The following is a 16,027-nucleotide window of genomic DNA, read 5'->3' on the forward strand; positions in this document are numbered from 1 at the left end:
TGCTGCCACCTTTTGGTTTTCTGCCCATTGACATGCTACGATCGATTATCACTACCATTCCTAAACCAGAGAAAGATCCTACCGCTACAATTATAGGCCCATATCGTTCTTTAACACGGGTGTAAAAATATATTAACTAGTCATTGCATCTAGATTGCTGAAATGTCTCCCGTCCTTAGTGTACCCAGACCAGGTTGGCTTTATTCCAGACAGACAAGCCCAGGATGCAACTAGGAGAGTCGTCAATTTAATTCATCAAGTCACGAACGAAATTACTACTTTTTCTGATTTAATCCACTTTTGTCTTAATAAGACCCTCTAGTTCACTGGACACAGAGCAGGCGTTCAACAGGGTGCACTGGGGATTCCTGAAAGCTGAATTCGGAGGATGGTTTCAATCTGTAATACTCTCACTATACTCAAACCCCACCAGCCAGAGTGTTGACTGATGGAACCCCGTCTAAACCTTTTGGGATCTCCAATGGTACCAAGGATGCCTACTCTCCCCTTATTTTTGCTCTACTAATGGAACCCCTAGCAGCAAGGATTAGGGTGGATAAGTGCATCTAAGGCATTGTGCACAACGACATGCAGCATAAAATAAGTCTCTCTGCCGATTGTCATGCTTCTCATCACTAACCCAGCCAGCGATCCAAGACTTACTCTACCAATTTAGCTTGGCCTCATTTTTATAAACTCAATTGCTCTAAATCCCTGGTCCTTCCACTAAATCTCACAAATAGGCAAAAGTCCCTCCTGGAAGGGTCTCTTCCTTATACTTGGACGAGTCAAACTATCGCATACCTAGGGTTAAAATGTACCCCCTCACTGCAACACCTCTGACCTTCAAGGGGTTGTAAAGGTTTGTTTTTTTATGTTCTAAATGGGTTCCTTTTTAAGCTAGTGCCATGTTGGTTCACCTTTATTCCTTCGATTTCCCTTCTAAATTTTTTTTTTTCTTTGTCGGAATTCCTCACTTCCTGTTTCTCCTCAGTAAGCTTGCCCCCATCAGCCGAGCTGTTCTGGCTGGGGGTTAGTCCGCCAGAACAGCTTACTGAGGAGGAACAGGAAGTGAGAAATTCAGACAAAGAAAACAAAGGGAAAAAAAAACATTTAGAAGGGAAAAGGTTAGTGAACCAATGCACTAGCTTAAAGGAACCCATTTAGAGAATAAAAAACCTTTACAACCCTTTTAACTACCATGCCTTCCAAAAAATTCTCCCCCAACTGCTAAGTCAAATGCGCACAACTGGCCTATCTAAAATAGGAAAGATTGCCTCCTTTTTAAGATGCTGATCCTTCTCAACTCCTCTACTTATTTTGCACAGTAATGATCCCTATACCCCATTTTTTTCTTTACCTCAATACAAAAGCAAATTTCATGATATGTCTGGGACACTAAACCACCTAGATGTGCCCACCACATCTTAACTAGGCACCATAAACAAGGAGTATCTCTCACATACAAACCTACTATTGTGCTTCTATCCTAGACCAGCTCTACTACTGGTGGCATCCAACTCCAAATAAAACCTGGTCTATCATGGAATCGTCATCCTACCTACGTAACAACCTGCGTGACATCCTTCTGCAGGTTTTCCCCAACACAATGACTACTTCCCCACCAATTACATCTTCCCTGACAGCCTGGAAGAAATTCACCCAGGCAACATCAAAAGGAGATCCTGTGGAAGTACTGGTACCTTGGCACTCATCCTGTGGTTTTCATAAGTTCATACTAAAAAAATCTTTGCTCTGATCTCCACAATATCGCAGTCTGCAACAGTCCCTAACCCTTCGCTAGCATTGCTATATCTTGGGATAGAGAAATTTCCCCCAGATCACGGGTGGTGGTAATACACCTACTACTTGTGGTAAAATTTAAATATCACCAAACTCTGGAAAACGACAGAGCCCCTATCCATCTCCAGTACAATTGCAGATTTGAACCTTCAGTATGCGATGGAGAGACTAGTTGCTAGAAAAAACTTGTGTGGGAAAAGTTTCTGTACCAACGGGCATCTTGATTCACACACCCAAAATGTTCCTGAAGCTCTCCCTATGCCACAAATTCATCTCCATATCTCCTCTCCTCTAATCCTCCCTTCTATTATACAGCATAACTGCTTATCTAGCTGGTGTCACCCCCCCCCCCCCCAATCTGCAATCAATGTTTGCATATTTTGCATATGTTACTCTGTTTAATCTACATTTTATGAGGTTGGTTACATCTCAATGGAATTGACTTTCCTCATTTCTGGTTTAACTTGCTCCAGTCGCGACATCTGACTTGATGTAACAAATGTAATCCCTGTTCATTTTACTGAAAATACTAATGAAAAAATATTGAAATATAAAAGTGTTTAGTATAACCACAGATTGTGGACTCTATTGCGACTCTTAAGCTGGCCATACATGGATAAGAATGTGACTGGTCCTAACATAATGGACTGCATCCTCCTGTAAATCCAGTATTTGCTTGTCTTAACAAGACTTTGTCTGTCCCAATAGGGGACTAAAGCTGGATACACACTACAATTTTCTGTAGATTTTTTTTTCTTCCTTTTTTTAGATTTACCAAAACCTTATATGAGGTCAAACCTTTTGAATGAATGAATGAAAAACTTATATAGCGCAGCAACATGCGAACTGAATCGCCTCAGGGCGCTTGGTATCCATTTTCCTCTATACGTTGACTTCAGAATAGATGGGTTTTGAGTTTTTTTTTCTGAAGGCCTGGTGATTCACTTCCGTTCGGATGCTGGTTGGTAAAGCGTTTTAAGAGTTCCAATTTGTATACAACCAAGCAGGCCCTTGCACTACATGGGTTTTGTTAAATTACTACTTAGCTAGTAAGCTACTTGCTGTGATCCTTTTGGTTATGTTGGTTGCAAATGATGTGAGAAAAATGACACCGCTAACAAGCAGATTATAATGTCAAAACAAATTAATGTACTCTTTTAAATCTACTTCTACTTTTATTATTTTTAGCCTTATATTGTTGGCATACATTACTACTTTTTCTGATTTAATCCACTTTTGTCTTAATAAGACCCTCTAGTTCCTGCCATCACAAGTGTTTGTTGACAGTGCTTTTATTTTTAAAGTCTAGAGCTCAAGCCTTACCAGAAGATCGGTTTGAATTGGCTAGCTTTGCTTCACAAACATAATGTCAATGGAATTTTGGCAGATGAGATGGTGAGTTGTTCTGTACTTGCATCTTTTACTATACTTCCTGAATTGCCATTTAAAACATGCAAAAAAAAAGGAAGGACTTTGCTTTTGGCAAATGTAACCCAGAAAAAAATCAAATGTGTCTTGCTTAAGTATTCACCCCTTTGGAAACCCCTTTTGACTCAGTAGTTAAACACCAGACATTATTGGTTACATAAATATTCACCGTTTGATTCCACACATTGTAGCATTTCAGCTACAAGTTTAGCTTTGGCTCTGTTCTTGGGGTCATTTTCTGGCTAAGAGCGAAGCTCTGCTCATTGCCTATGCAAATCGCTATATATACAGTGAGATACTAGTAGGATTAACCACTTGCTTCCTGTGCACTTAAACCCCCTTCCTGCCTAGACCAGCTTTCAGCGCTGTCACACTTTGAATGACAATTGCGCAATTTTTCTCCTTTGTTGATGTATGCTAATGAGGCTGCACTGGTAGGTGACACTGATGGATGACTGGGGGGCACTGGTGGGCAGTACTGGTAGGTGACACTGCTAGGTGGCACTGATATGTACTGGTGGGCACTGGCAGGAGGCACTGATGATGTGGCTGTTCCTCTTTGGGGCCGATGTCCCATTCACAGAAGCTGGTGACCGCCTTTTTTTTTTTTCTCCTCACCCTTTTGTGAGGAGGAATAAAAAACAATTGCTGATCTTGTGTTTACATCACGTGATCAGCTGTTATTGGCTGATGGCTGATCGCGTGTTAAGGGGCCGGGATCGAACCCTTACTCTGATCTGTGATCAGCCGAGTCTCATTGACCCTGATCACAGAGAACGCTGCCTTATGCAAAGAGACGGGGGTCATGTGATGCCGTCCCAGCAAAGTAGGTCCGCGCTGTAGCCGTCGTTCGGCTATAGCACAGACGCAAAGGAGTTAGTGTGTGTTGGAAAAGTTTTTTGCTTCTATGGAAAACATTGAGCATAATGAAAATTTTTATTTTTGTGTTTTTTCACAGGGTTTGGGCAAAACTGTTCAAGCTATTGCATTCCTTGCGCATCTTCACATGTTGGGAAATAAGGGCCCGCACCTTGTGGTAGTACCTGCTTCAACTTTAGGTTAGTGGTTTATATGAATTATAATATACCCGTAGAAGTCTTCACTGGGGGCTATATGTGAAACAAGAAGACTTTCTGGTAGGCTAAAGCTGGCCATGGATGGATTACATTTTGCCTGGGTTCAGCAGGGATCAACTGAATTTCAATCCATGTGTAGTAGTCCTTGCATGCCTTCGATGACATCAGTTGTGCCGTTGCCACGCCTGTCCTGCTGTGTACACAAGCTGTTTTTCTTCCATTTTTTTTGTTAGTTTGGATTGATTTGACATGCCTGTTAAGTTAGTGACACCAAGTATTTTTAACACATTTTCCTAATTAAAGTGTTTTATACGGATATGTAGATGCTTTATTGCATGTCCATAATGGGAATACATCCTTACTTACCGAGCTGCCATTGAATCTGCCGAATCTTTGATTCCTGTGTTTTGGATGATACTGGCTGTTTTGTACAAACATTACACTGGGTGTTTACGACTCTGTAATAGAGTCGAATCATTCTGGTAAGAGTCCTTATGGTGGAGGAATCGGATCACATACGGATATTTCTCTGCAAATGGTGAAAAATAGTAGATGTGATTTTTGAAATAAAAAGCAGCTATGCACAATGTCCAAACACCTGACATAAAGTAATTGTATATAAAAAACAGTGCAGCTCTAAATTCATACGTAAATTCAATCAAGATATATGCAGAAGTTCATAGGTAAAAACCATATATACGGTAAGTGAAAATTTTCAGTAAGGGTTCCCAAATGGGAATTTTATAATTGCATGGATATTCTTTTTTTTTTTTTTTTTCTTTTTTGCATATACTTTATATGTAGCGGTCGTTGATGGACGTAAGTCCATCTTTGGATCGACTTCTGTTTGAATGGGAATTTAAAAAAGTTTGTTAATCAGCAGATGCTTATTAGTGTGTTTTGACAGTGAAGGAGTCCTGCTGTCAGAATACAATGCCTCAGCTGGGGGATTCTTCCATCCACCTTGCTTGTGTGGATGGAGGAATTTGTCTCTTCACTTGCTGAACAACCTATTTATGGCCAGCTTTAGTAAATTTTAATGAAAACATGACTTCTGAATGTTCATAATGTTTATTCAGCTTGAATAATATAGCAGATGTCTTTTAATTATGCTTTTTAAAATATTGATTCCACAGATAACTGGATACGAGAATTTAATCAGTGGTGTCCAGACATGAATATCTTACTATACTATGGTAAGAACACAGTATGTTTTTCCTTTATGCATTTAAACATGTAGATGTCTTTCAAGCACAAATATACTTCTCTCTTTTCAGGTTCTCAGGAAGATCGAAAGCACTTACGCTATGACATACTTAATAAAGTGATAGAATTGAATGTAATTGTCACAACGTGAGTATTCTTGGAGGATAGATACACATGTTTGTTATACTTAGCATTTCTCTACCGAAAGAACCCCACTTCTTCCAGTTCTGTAGGACCCTGTCCACCCATTTTCCTGTATGACACAATGCTAAGTTTACCTGGTTATCAAGCACCTCAAGGTTTTAGACCGTATTCATCCGCCGATCACCACTGGATTTAGGCCAGTTGCTCAATTGAGTTTCTGACAGAGTGAAAACCCAGAGTGCTAGTACTTAAAGCACAGGGGGTTTTAATATATTAATCATTCAGGCTATGCGGCAGGCGCATACAAAGTTTGGGTATTTGGGCAGGTAGGAGGCATTCTGTTTTGTTTGCCAGTAAGATCTTTGATAAGTCTTAACCTTTTTTTTTAAAATCCAATTTATTTTTATTTATTTTCTTATTTCATACATAAATATGCCTATTCGGCATCCATTGCATTTCAATTGACATACATTATACTGCATTTTTACATTCCTATAAGATTACAATGTACGTCTCAGATTTTTCATAAAACCTTTTTATAAAAATATAAAGCATTATACTAATGTGGTAAACAGCTGTGTGTCTGAACACTTGCTCTTAGCCTGTCTGGGTATGCTTTACGCAAGGTGTTCTCCTGCTTTTTATGGTTAATTTGTGATAAGAGCTTAACGTTATGCCAATACCTCAAATAATAGCCAACTGTTCACCTAGATCTGGTGTGCACAAAACAGACCAGCAGTCATTGGATTTCCATTTATCCAGCTATTAAGAAGCAGAAGCACACCAACAAAACTAAAGACTGTGCACGCTCAACCAGGATGAATAAGCGTAACACCACCCCACAAGATACTGCCTGGCCCAGGCTCTATAGAACATGGCTCATTTATTTTGCATCTACAACAGGCTACATTTCATGTATCATTCCATTTTCACTAATGCATCACTCTTCCAGCCACATCAGAAAATAGTATACAATGGGACTTTAAGTGAATAGTTGTTGTGCAATTGTATATGCTCAGTTTCCCCTTGTTTTACCATATAGCTTTTGACACTCACTCAACACTACTATGGGACCTACTAGATCAGGATTTGGGGAGAGGAAGCTCTGCCTGGCCCTGTACACCCATCCTTACCCCCACCATAAACTTTTCTCATATATCTTGAGCCTTGACATACATATGACCTTTCATGAAAAATAGTGACTTGGCATGTCAAAGGACTACGCTTGCCTAACAAATGAAAGTCATCAGTTACCTAAGAAAAGCATATGCATGAACATTGCTCTCCTTCAAGAGACTTGTCTATATCAGGGGGACTTTGTTTCCTATATTGGGTGGGCATGTAAAAGGACATTACACCAATGCCCTATTGATTCTTAAAAAAAGTATGCTAAAAAGTGTGATATCACAGAAATCAGATGGGCTAACATTGCCAAACTCCTTCAAATTGTTTACACTGTATATGGTCCTATTTCAGTTGACCAGGATTACTTTGGTGTCATAACAAACTAAACACACATTGCTAGAGCTGGTGAAATCCTTTCCTCCCCCCTAGGTGGGGAAAGCCCTGATGACAGATGCCAGCCTGTCAGGCTAAGGGGCAATCCTAAACTCCTAAGGGGCAATCCTGGACTCTGTCAGCCCAAGGGAGATGGTCTTCAAATGAAGCTTGGCTGCCAATAAATGTCCTGAAACTCAGAGCAATTAGCATGCCCTCCAACACTGAACCCTCCTGCTCTGGGGTCTGCCAGGCAGGGTCCAATCTAACAGACTCTGGCAGTGGCATACATAAATGTATAGCAGTGGATAAATTTAAGGGCATGTTTGCCTGGAGGGATCCCACTTATTAAATGTACAGGGACACATTGGACACTGAGCAAGAGCACAGGGGCAGCTGAAGGCATCCAATGTGTTCCCACGCCAAATCCTTTCCTTCAGTCATGACTGGACTAGTTCTTAGCCCTAAGAATAATAGAAGGTCAGGTTTCTGCCTTGGTGGCACCCTTCCAGACACTGCAGGCTTCCCATTATTTGGTCAGAATTGTGTTATCTTTTTTTTTTTTTTTTTTTTTAAAGGGGTGTCCCACATTGTTCCAGTGGTACACTCCATGGTGTGGTTGGTCCTACAGAGACCACAGATTGAACCCATTTGAGATATTTCTCTCTCTATCATGCAAGTGAAGTGCAAAAAACTAAGAAAGCACACTTTTTTTTCTTGCTGCACCAGTTCCGATTTAGATCGAAACTCCTTAGTGCTACACTGTGCACGTGTGTGTGTGTGTGTGTGTGTGTGTGTGTGTGTGTGCAGCAAAATTGTAAAAGATTAAAAAAAATCTCTTAAATGAATGGGAAGCATTGAGTCTGGCCTTTACCAAGTTGCGATATTGCATAAAAAAAGTGATAGTGCAGCCAAATGATTTTTGCAAACATGCTTATAACCAAATGTGTTACAACTATAAAACCTTATCAGCCCTAAAACGATAGATCAGAAATGCACAAAATGTTATACAGTCATACTTTACACATCTCCCATACCTGAGAAATAGAAGTTTGGTTTTAAGTTGCTGGAGGTAAAGTGTTTTAAAGTTTAGTTATTGTAAAAGCAGACTGACATCTTGTGGGATCATTGGGAATTGCATACCCACCATAATGAAAAGCTATGCATAATCACAATAAGAAAACTAAAAACAAAACTGTCTTTCGCTTCAGTCTGTAAATGTTGGCAGAAAACCAGTAGTAATTTGTTTATATTGCAAGAAAAATGTATGGGTTTCACAATGTAAAACTGAGATTTTATACTACTGATTATTTCTTTCATACACATGGCAGATACAACTGTGCAATTAGCAACTCTGAGGATCGCAGTTTGTTCCGACGATTAAAGCTAGATTTTGCAGTGTTTGATGAAGGACACATGCTGAAGAACATGAGTGCCATTCGCTATCAGCACCTTATGACTTTAAATGTAAGTTTAATAGTAATATAAATGAAATGGTGTGCTTGCTCAATTACAATACATAGTGAATCCAAAAAATCAGATGAAATCCAAGTGGAAAAAAAAAAAATGGTTCAAGTGCTAAGAATACAAGTATAAATGTAAGTTTAACCCTTCAAGCATAATGTACAGAGATTTTTTGTTTTACTGCTTATGTAACCAGTAGTTGCGTATTATACATGGTTGACCATTGTTTGGATTTGTAAAATTTTTCAGTTCAACAATTGACTGTGTATTGTAGGGGGGAGTTCATTAAAGCTGCTGTGCCTGTCTTTCTGAAAGAGAGCCTAGCCAGGAATATTAATAGCCCAGTCATCAGAAGAATGAAGACAAGATTCTGTAATACCTATTAGATCATAGTTCTTCTTGTGCACTAGAGCTTCCAACTCGCCTGTTTTGCTTGGTAGACTTCTGGCATTGGTGGATAAACACTTTAATTCATTGTCACATTTTGCAAACATATGTTGGAAATTTTTTATTTTAGTACAAATAGTATCATTTCCAATGGTTGTTTGGAACCTGGGAAGTCTTTTCTAAGATGCACCATTTCTACATTGTGTCGCCGTTAAATGCGCCAAATGTAAAAGTGGAGCTAATTAAAACCAACTCTTTTGTATTGCAGAGAGAAAAACTGTCTCAGACTGATTTGAGTACAAATTCTAGACATGTATATGAATTTGGCATATTCTTCATTTTTAGAATGCATGAGACAAACTTTGACAAAATCTACCTGTGCCAGACTTTATGAATTCCAAGGTAAGGCCTCATGCACACAGCACGTTTTTGAAAACTCTCCTAAAAGCCTTTCCTCCTGGCAGCAGCGTTTTGACAGAAAAACTGCCTGATGCTTGTAAAAGTGTGAAATGCGTTAAGGCACATTTAGGTGCTTTTACAGACGCCAAGAACTTGGGCGTTAATTGATTTCATTGGCCGGAATAATAATTTATTTTGGCCACTGAAATTAATGTCCAGTGTGCATGAGGCCTAAGTGTTAAAATAGCCACACTTTAGCCAGGTTTCATTTGACCAGATCAGGTGCTGTTCTTTAATGCATACAGTATCAAGATCGCTGCCTTGCCTGGAAATACTTGCAAGCTGTTTCCTAAAATTTGACCTTGGCATTGAACACGGTTCCAAGTTCAGTAATGCTAAATGTTGCTCAGCTCTTTGTGAGCTCAGACTATGAACTAAATGTGTGCTGTATCTGTATAATCCGTATCCATGCTGGAGTTTCGGGAAGAGAACAGCGTTTGATCCTGTTTTTTTTGTGTGTTCACGTTGTTGAGCTTTAATAAGATACATTTGAACTAAACATATATAGGTAGATTCACACACATTGGCCTAACTTTAGGGCGGCCTAGCCTAGCCTGTTTATGGTTACACCGCCGTAAATTAGTTAGGCTAGTAGTGATTCACAATCTACTTACCTGCTAATCTACGGCGGCGTAGCCTAAAACGAGCGGGCGTAATGGCACCTAATTCAAATTGCTTGGATGGGGGCGTGTTGTATGGAAATGAGGCTTGACCTCACGTTTTTTGACACTGCGCATGCGCCGGGCGACTACATTTCCCAGTGCGCATTGCGGCTAAGTACGCCGTACGGGCCTATTGATTTTGACGCGTACGTAAACGACGTAACTCCCGATTCGCGGACGACTTACGCAAACGACACAAAAATTTCGAACCTGGCGGCGGGAACGGCGGCCATACTTTAACATTGTTATTCCACCTCATAGGTGGAATAACTTTAGGCCGCCTAAGGCCTTACAGAAACAACGTAATTCGACTGCGTAGGCCTGGCGTACGTTCGTGAATCGGCGTATCCCCTCATTTACATAATCTACGCCGGCCGCAATGGAAGCGCCATCTAGCGGCCATCAGAAACATTGCAAGCCAAGATAGAACGGCGCAAGCCGGCCTATCTTAGCTTTGTTTAATCGTATCTCTGAGCATACGCTTAAACAAACGCCGGCGTAGATTCAGAGTTAGGTCTGCTTATCTACTGATAAGCCGGCCTAACTCTTTGTGAATCTACCTAATTTGGTCTCAAAATCTCCACTAAAGTACAGATATAGCACACGCAGCTGCTTGAGTTGCTCTTTTCGTTGCTCATTGCCGGGATTGCAGACTTCCCAGTTGAACTTAAAGGGGTTGTAAAGGAAAAAATTATTTTTCATATTCAGCATCCTTTACCTGCAGACATTCCTCTTTTCACTTCCTCATTGTTCGTTTTTGCTCAGAAGTTGCTCTATTTCTTCTCTGTTCTGTTCACTTCCTGCTTGTCTGATTTTACTGACCACCGTGATGGGAGGCTTTACTGCGGTGGTCAGTTACGTGCTCGCCCCCTCCTGGGAACTACATCTGTGTGGCAGGACGCTCTCTACGTGTTAGAGACTTCAAGGCGGTGTGAATTACTGGGCGTGCGCAATGCATACTGGGAAATGTAGTTCTTACATGAACGAGCGCCGCAAACCAGGAAGTGAATGAGAGAACAGAAACTAGAATGCCGGAGGTGATATAGATGAAGGAATTTAATAGGTATTTACCCGTTTTTTAACAGAATCATTACACTATTCTGTCTACCTTGCAGACATTCATTTTACGCAAAAAACATTTTTTCCTTTACAACTCCTTTAATTCTGGGGCTTGTGGATTTTCATTATGTATTTATTATGATCTTCATTTGTCAGTTTTATTTTTTGACTCCTTTTTTGGTGGACACTTGGATGATGTTAAATACTTCTATGTCACAACAGTTATGCCTCATTATCATTTAAGGAAATTTCTGTACTCTTAACCATACACTTCATGTCTCTCTTTACTGTTTACATAAAGCTGAGGCTTTGCATCGTTTGAGAAGCTCTTTGGTGATTCTAGGTATTAAGCACTGCCAACGTTACTTTATTCACTTTGTACTTACAGGCCAAGCATCGCCTCCTACTGACTGGAACTCCAGTGCAGAATAACCTACTAGAGCTGATGTCACTCCTGAATTTCGTCATGCCTCACATGTTCAGCAGCAGCACCAGTGAACTCAAAAGAATGTTCTCGTCCAAAGCGGTAAAGTCAGATTAGCCACTTCAATGTTATAAGACTCGTTTTGGAGCCTTACAGCTCTTGATTTGAAACATTTGTCTAAATCCCAGTTGAAAGTTGTACGCTTGTGTACACTGACCGTAAAAGACATTTTTTTATTTATTTGTTTAAAGCAGAATAATTTTTGGGGAGGACCTGCTGCACTAACATACAGGACCGCATGTGACTGAAACCTGTGTATATAGGTGGTAATTATGTAATACATTCTGTAATGTAAAGTCAGCAAGCAGTACATTTTATTGTGTTTCGGAGGGATAAAAAAAAAAACCTATTCAGTACATCTCTGCAATAAGTGCACATTTTTCCTAATATATATATTTTTTTATATCCCTTTAAAAATGCTGCAAGAAATCCGGTTGGCTCCTAACTTCTTTCACAGTGTTTTTATTGCACTGGAAGGGCTTAACAAGGGGTTAAAAGCCCTGCTGCAAATTGATTTCAATGGCTGGGGCAGTTTAGGAGTGGTGTTCAACTCTCTCGCATCGCCCTAAAGAAGCTGCTTGCACAACTTTTTTTTTTTTTTAGTCCTGCAAACGCACCACCCCAGTGTGGAAGCAATCAGGCTTTCACACTGGGAAGGCTTGAGTGGCGCTTTACAGATGCTTTTTTGGGCGCTAAAATGTTGGAAAAGCGCTTTCAGTGTGAACGGGGTCTAAGTTATATACAAATTATGTATTTTATTTAGGGTAATTTACTATATTTTCAAAAACTGTACTCAAGCAGGTGGCTTAACAGACAAATTACTGAAGTTTTAACTTCAAACCAGTAATTTCACAATAAATTATGATCTTATAACATATAGCATAATATATGATTTAGCTTGATTATAACGGTACCTTTTCAACAGCAGCAAATTCTAACTCTCCCTTCTAACTGTGCGGAAAAACATGGGATTTTTGGGTAAATCGTATACCCATAAACATGTTTTCTCTGTAGTTAAGGTACAGGTGCAGGGCTATGGTCCACTATTTTGGCACCCAGACCCTGGAGAGCCCACTCGAGGGTATGCTCAAAATGATGGTCAAAGCCTGGATCCCTGGGTGGGACTGTCTACATGCACAAGGTAAGACTGGGTCCACCCCAGTGTATTCATATGCTCTGAGACTCCAGTTTTGTTGGGAAGCAATGAAGAGATAAAAAGAAAGGAAAGAGGCTACTGTCCTATATTTCAAGATATACGGAATTTACAGATATGTCAAAATTCCTCTTGTCTTTATTGTATAGTGCAGGACTCCATTCATACACCAAGGGATGTCCCCAAGCAAAAATCAACGAGTGGGCAACAGAACAGCTAAACATTGGCAACAGACTACTTACTTCTGAGTACCTCCTGGTTGACAGGCCATATCCTACAGCCACCCATAGGCTCCTTGGCTATTAGCAAAGCTATGGCTAAATGAGTTGGAGAAACGCATGCTGTACTCTCTCTCTCTCTCCTACTATAGATGATCATTAACTTTCTTCCAAGATGCAGCTTGTGCCCTTGGCCCTACTGTCTTGTAGATTCCTTGGTCAATATGATCTGTCAGACCACCTGAACGTCTTTATGCATACATGCACAACATTTTATGGCTCAAAGTCTGGGAAACAATCTGACATGCAAAAGATGCCTTTTAAGGCATGCCCTTTGATGGCAAACTTCTCTTTGGTAATGGTCGTAATAAATACATCAAGATAACTACTGACCATAGCAGTTTCAGACCCTTTTATCCAGGATCACAATTACCTCTGGAATGGATTTCCCTTATCTTCTGGATTGGATCTGTTCGGCACCATCTGCTACTGCAATCCCGGTAAACCTTCCTCCCATAGTATGGAAAAAGTTTGGGACTTTAAATGAGGCCCACATAGACATGTGCCTCCATCCCTGTAGAATTGCAAAAAGAAAAAGGGTTGGGTCTTTGAATGAAGTGTGTGCCCAAAGATCGATGCAGCCAACATAACCTATGTATGAATGCATTGACCATAAAACAAAGGTAGATGCACATTAACGAATCTTAAAGCATTGCATTAAATCAGTTTCTACAGTAGTGATACAGCAAGAATGCATAAGACAATCAGAACAAAAGCATTTTATGTACATGATGTTGAATCTTAAATGCCAAAAGGATTGCAGCACAGTATGCTCTACGCGTTTTGTGAACCATTACTTCCTCGGGAGCAGGCGCATTCCATCCATCTATAAAGAACATATAGCTATACATAAATATCACTATATCTAAATAGTAATGAAATAGGAAATTTAGCCCAGATGAGTGCAAGAGTCAAGGATTAATTTGAGTTACTCACAAAAATGGCTACCATAGTAAGTACCAGGCACCAACAGCCAAAGTTCACCCCATGAATGTTCACCACGGGAACTGAGGGGGACCTACCGATGCACAATGGGTTGCAATGTGAGGACCACTAAAAAGGGGTGTATCCATATGGAGATCACCGGTGGTCGAATGACCTTCCTCCCATAAACCCACCTACCAAAAAGCCTTCCTTATGTTAAAAAGATTGCCCCACCATGTCTGAGGCGAAGTAATAGCCATCTGACACTTGCCAACAATTTTAAAACAAGAAGTCTGAACCTTTTCTTTCATTCTCTTTTCTGGTATAGATATAATTTTCCTTTGTTGTCCTCCCCGGCTCTCTTGTTTCTATCCTTTCCTACTCTTTGCTAGGTAAGAACAATATTTCCCTAATCCCATGGTGTTTATCTCCCTTCTTGAAAGAGTAAAAGGATTTTTATTTCCCACATAAGAAACCCTCTTGAAGCTGCACATGTCTTTAAGCCCAGGTACTCTTGCTGCATCTCTTTCAGCATTTGGCCTCAGAACAGGTCTCCTCCTGACCTAGCCCCTATTGTTACATTGCAATTGAGCATATCCTCAGTATCAGCCCTCAGCCCTGCCTGTTGTGCCTTTCCCTACTTCTTCCTCCTACTATAAACTGTCCACCCCTCCCAAAGGTCCTCTTTTACGCAGGTTACGTTTTCCTGGTCGGTAGTTCCTGCTACGCCATTTTCACTTGGAGATCCAAAATAAATCATTATATTGTCCAAATTATCTGCCTGATCCAGCTTACTGTGTACCAACTTGTACCTGTGGGTTCTATTCAGCCTTTTAGATTTTCTCCTCCTCCTCCTCAGTGGATGCACCATCAGGGCAATTTATGTTGGATTCTTCCTGGTTTCATGTAGGAATTCCTGCAAGCCCTTGTAACCTAGCCAAGCCTTACCTTTTGGAAGTAAAGAATTTTACCCTCCTGTGGGTCCTCATAGATGCGGCTCCTCCCGTCTCTTATTTCCACCAGCAGTGGTAGTACTTTTTTTTATTATATTTTAATATTTTCTCGTTCTTTTCAGGGAAGCTCCCTGGGGCTTCCTCTCTCCATTTCCAGCCAACTATGTGGTCCTTTTTGACCCACTTTTTTTTTTAGGTGTTTCTGCCTTCTGGAAACAGGTCTCCCCATCCCTGCTTAAAGGGTTTGTAAAGGTAAAAAATATTTTTCCTAAATAGCTTCCTTTACCTCATCCTTCGATTTTGCTTTTAACCACTTAAGACCCGGACCTTGCCCCTTTTTGCAATTCGGCACTGCGTCGCTTTAACTGAGGCCAATACGTATTCTACCTATTTTTGGTAGCAAAAATCACAATAAGCGTTTAACGATTGGTTTGCGCAAAATTTATAGCGTTTACAAAATGGGGGATAGTTTTATGGCATTTTTATTATTTTTTTTACTACTAATGGCAGCGATCAGCAATTTTTTCCGTGACTGCGACATTATGGCGGACACATCGGACAATTTTGACACATTTTTGGGACCATTGTCATTTTCACAGCAAAAAGTGCTATACAAATGCATTGATTACTGTGAAAATGACAATTGCAGTTTAGGAGTTAACCACTAGGGGGCGCTGTAGGGGTCAAGTGTGACCTCATATGTGTTTCTAACTGTAGGAGGGCGGGGCTGGACGTGTGACGTCATTGATCGTATTTCTCTATATCAGGGAACAGACGATCAATGACAGTGCCACTGTGAAGAACGGGGAAGGTGTGTTTAGACACACCTCCTCTCTTAAGCTCTTGTGACCGATCGCGGACACCGGCGGGATCGGGTCCGCAGGCCCACGGCTGGGCTCTTGAAGGCGACATGCCTGTGCCCAGCTGTGCCATTCTGCCGACGTATATGTGCAGGAGGCAGTCCTTAAGTGGTTAAATGTCCTTATTTCTTCAGAGAAATCCTCACTTCCTGTTCTGTCTAACTACACACCGTAATGCAAGGCTTTCTCC

General features: G+C 40.6%; 1 protein-coding gene across 1 annotated transcript in view; it reads left to right on the forward strand.

Moving 5' to 3' along the window:
- Positions 1-16,027, forward strand: part of SMARCAD1 (SWI/SNF-related, matrix-associated actin-dependent regulator of chromatin, subfamily a, containing DEAD/H box 1) — a 175,558-nt gene that overhangs the window by 119,243 nt on the left and 40,288 nt on the right. Inside the window, exons 11-16 of the mRNA XM_040327899.1 lie at positions 3,108-3,198; positions 4,190-4,289; positions 5,444-5,503; positions 5,585-5,660; positions 8,486-8,621; positions 11,574-11,711. Coding sequence (XP_040183833.1) covers positions 3,108-3,198; positions 4,190-4,289; positions 5,444-5,503; positions 5,585-5,660; positions 8,486-8,621; positions 11,574-11,711 — 601 coding nt within the window. The remainder of the gene's footprint in view (positions 1-3,107; positions 3,199-4,189; positions 4,290-5,443; positions 5,504-5,584; positions 5,661-8,485; positions 8,622-11,573; positions 11,712-16,027) is intronic.

This window comes from Rana temporaria, chromosome 1, assembly GCF_905171775.1.
Source record: "Rana temporaria chromosome 1, aRanTem1.1, whole genome shotgun sequence".
In the NCBI taxonomy this organism is placed as follows: Eukaryota; Metazoa; Chordata; class Amphibia; order Anura; family Ranidae; genus Rana; species Rana temporaria.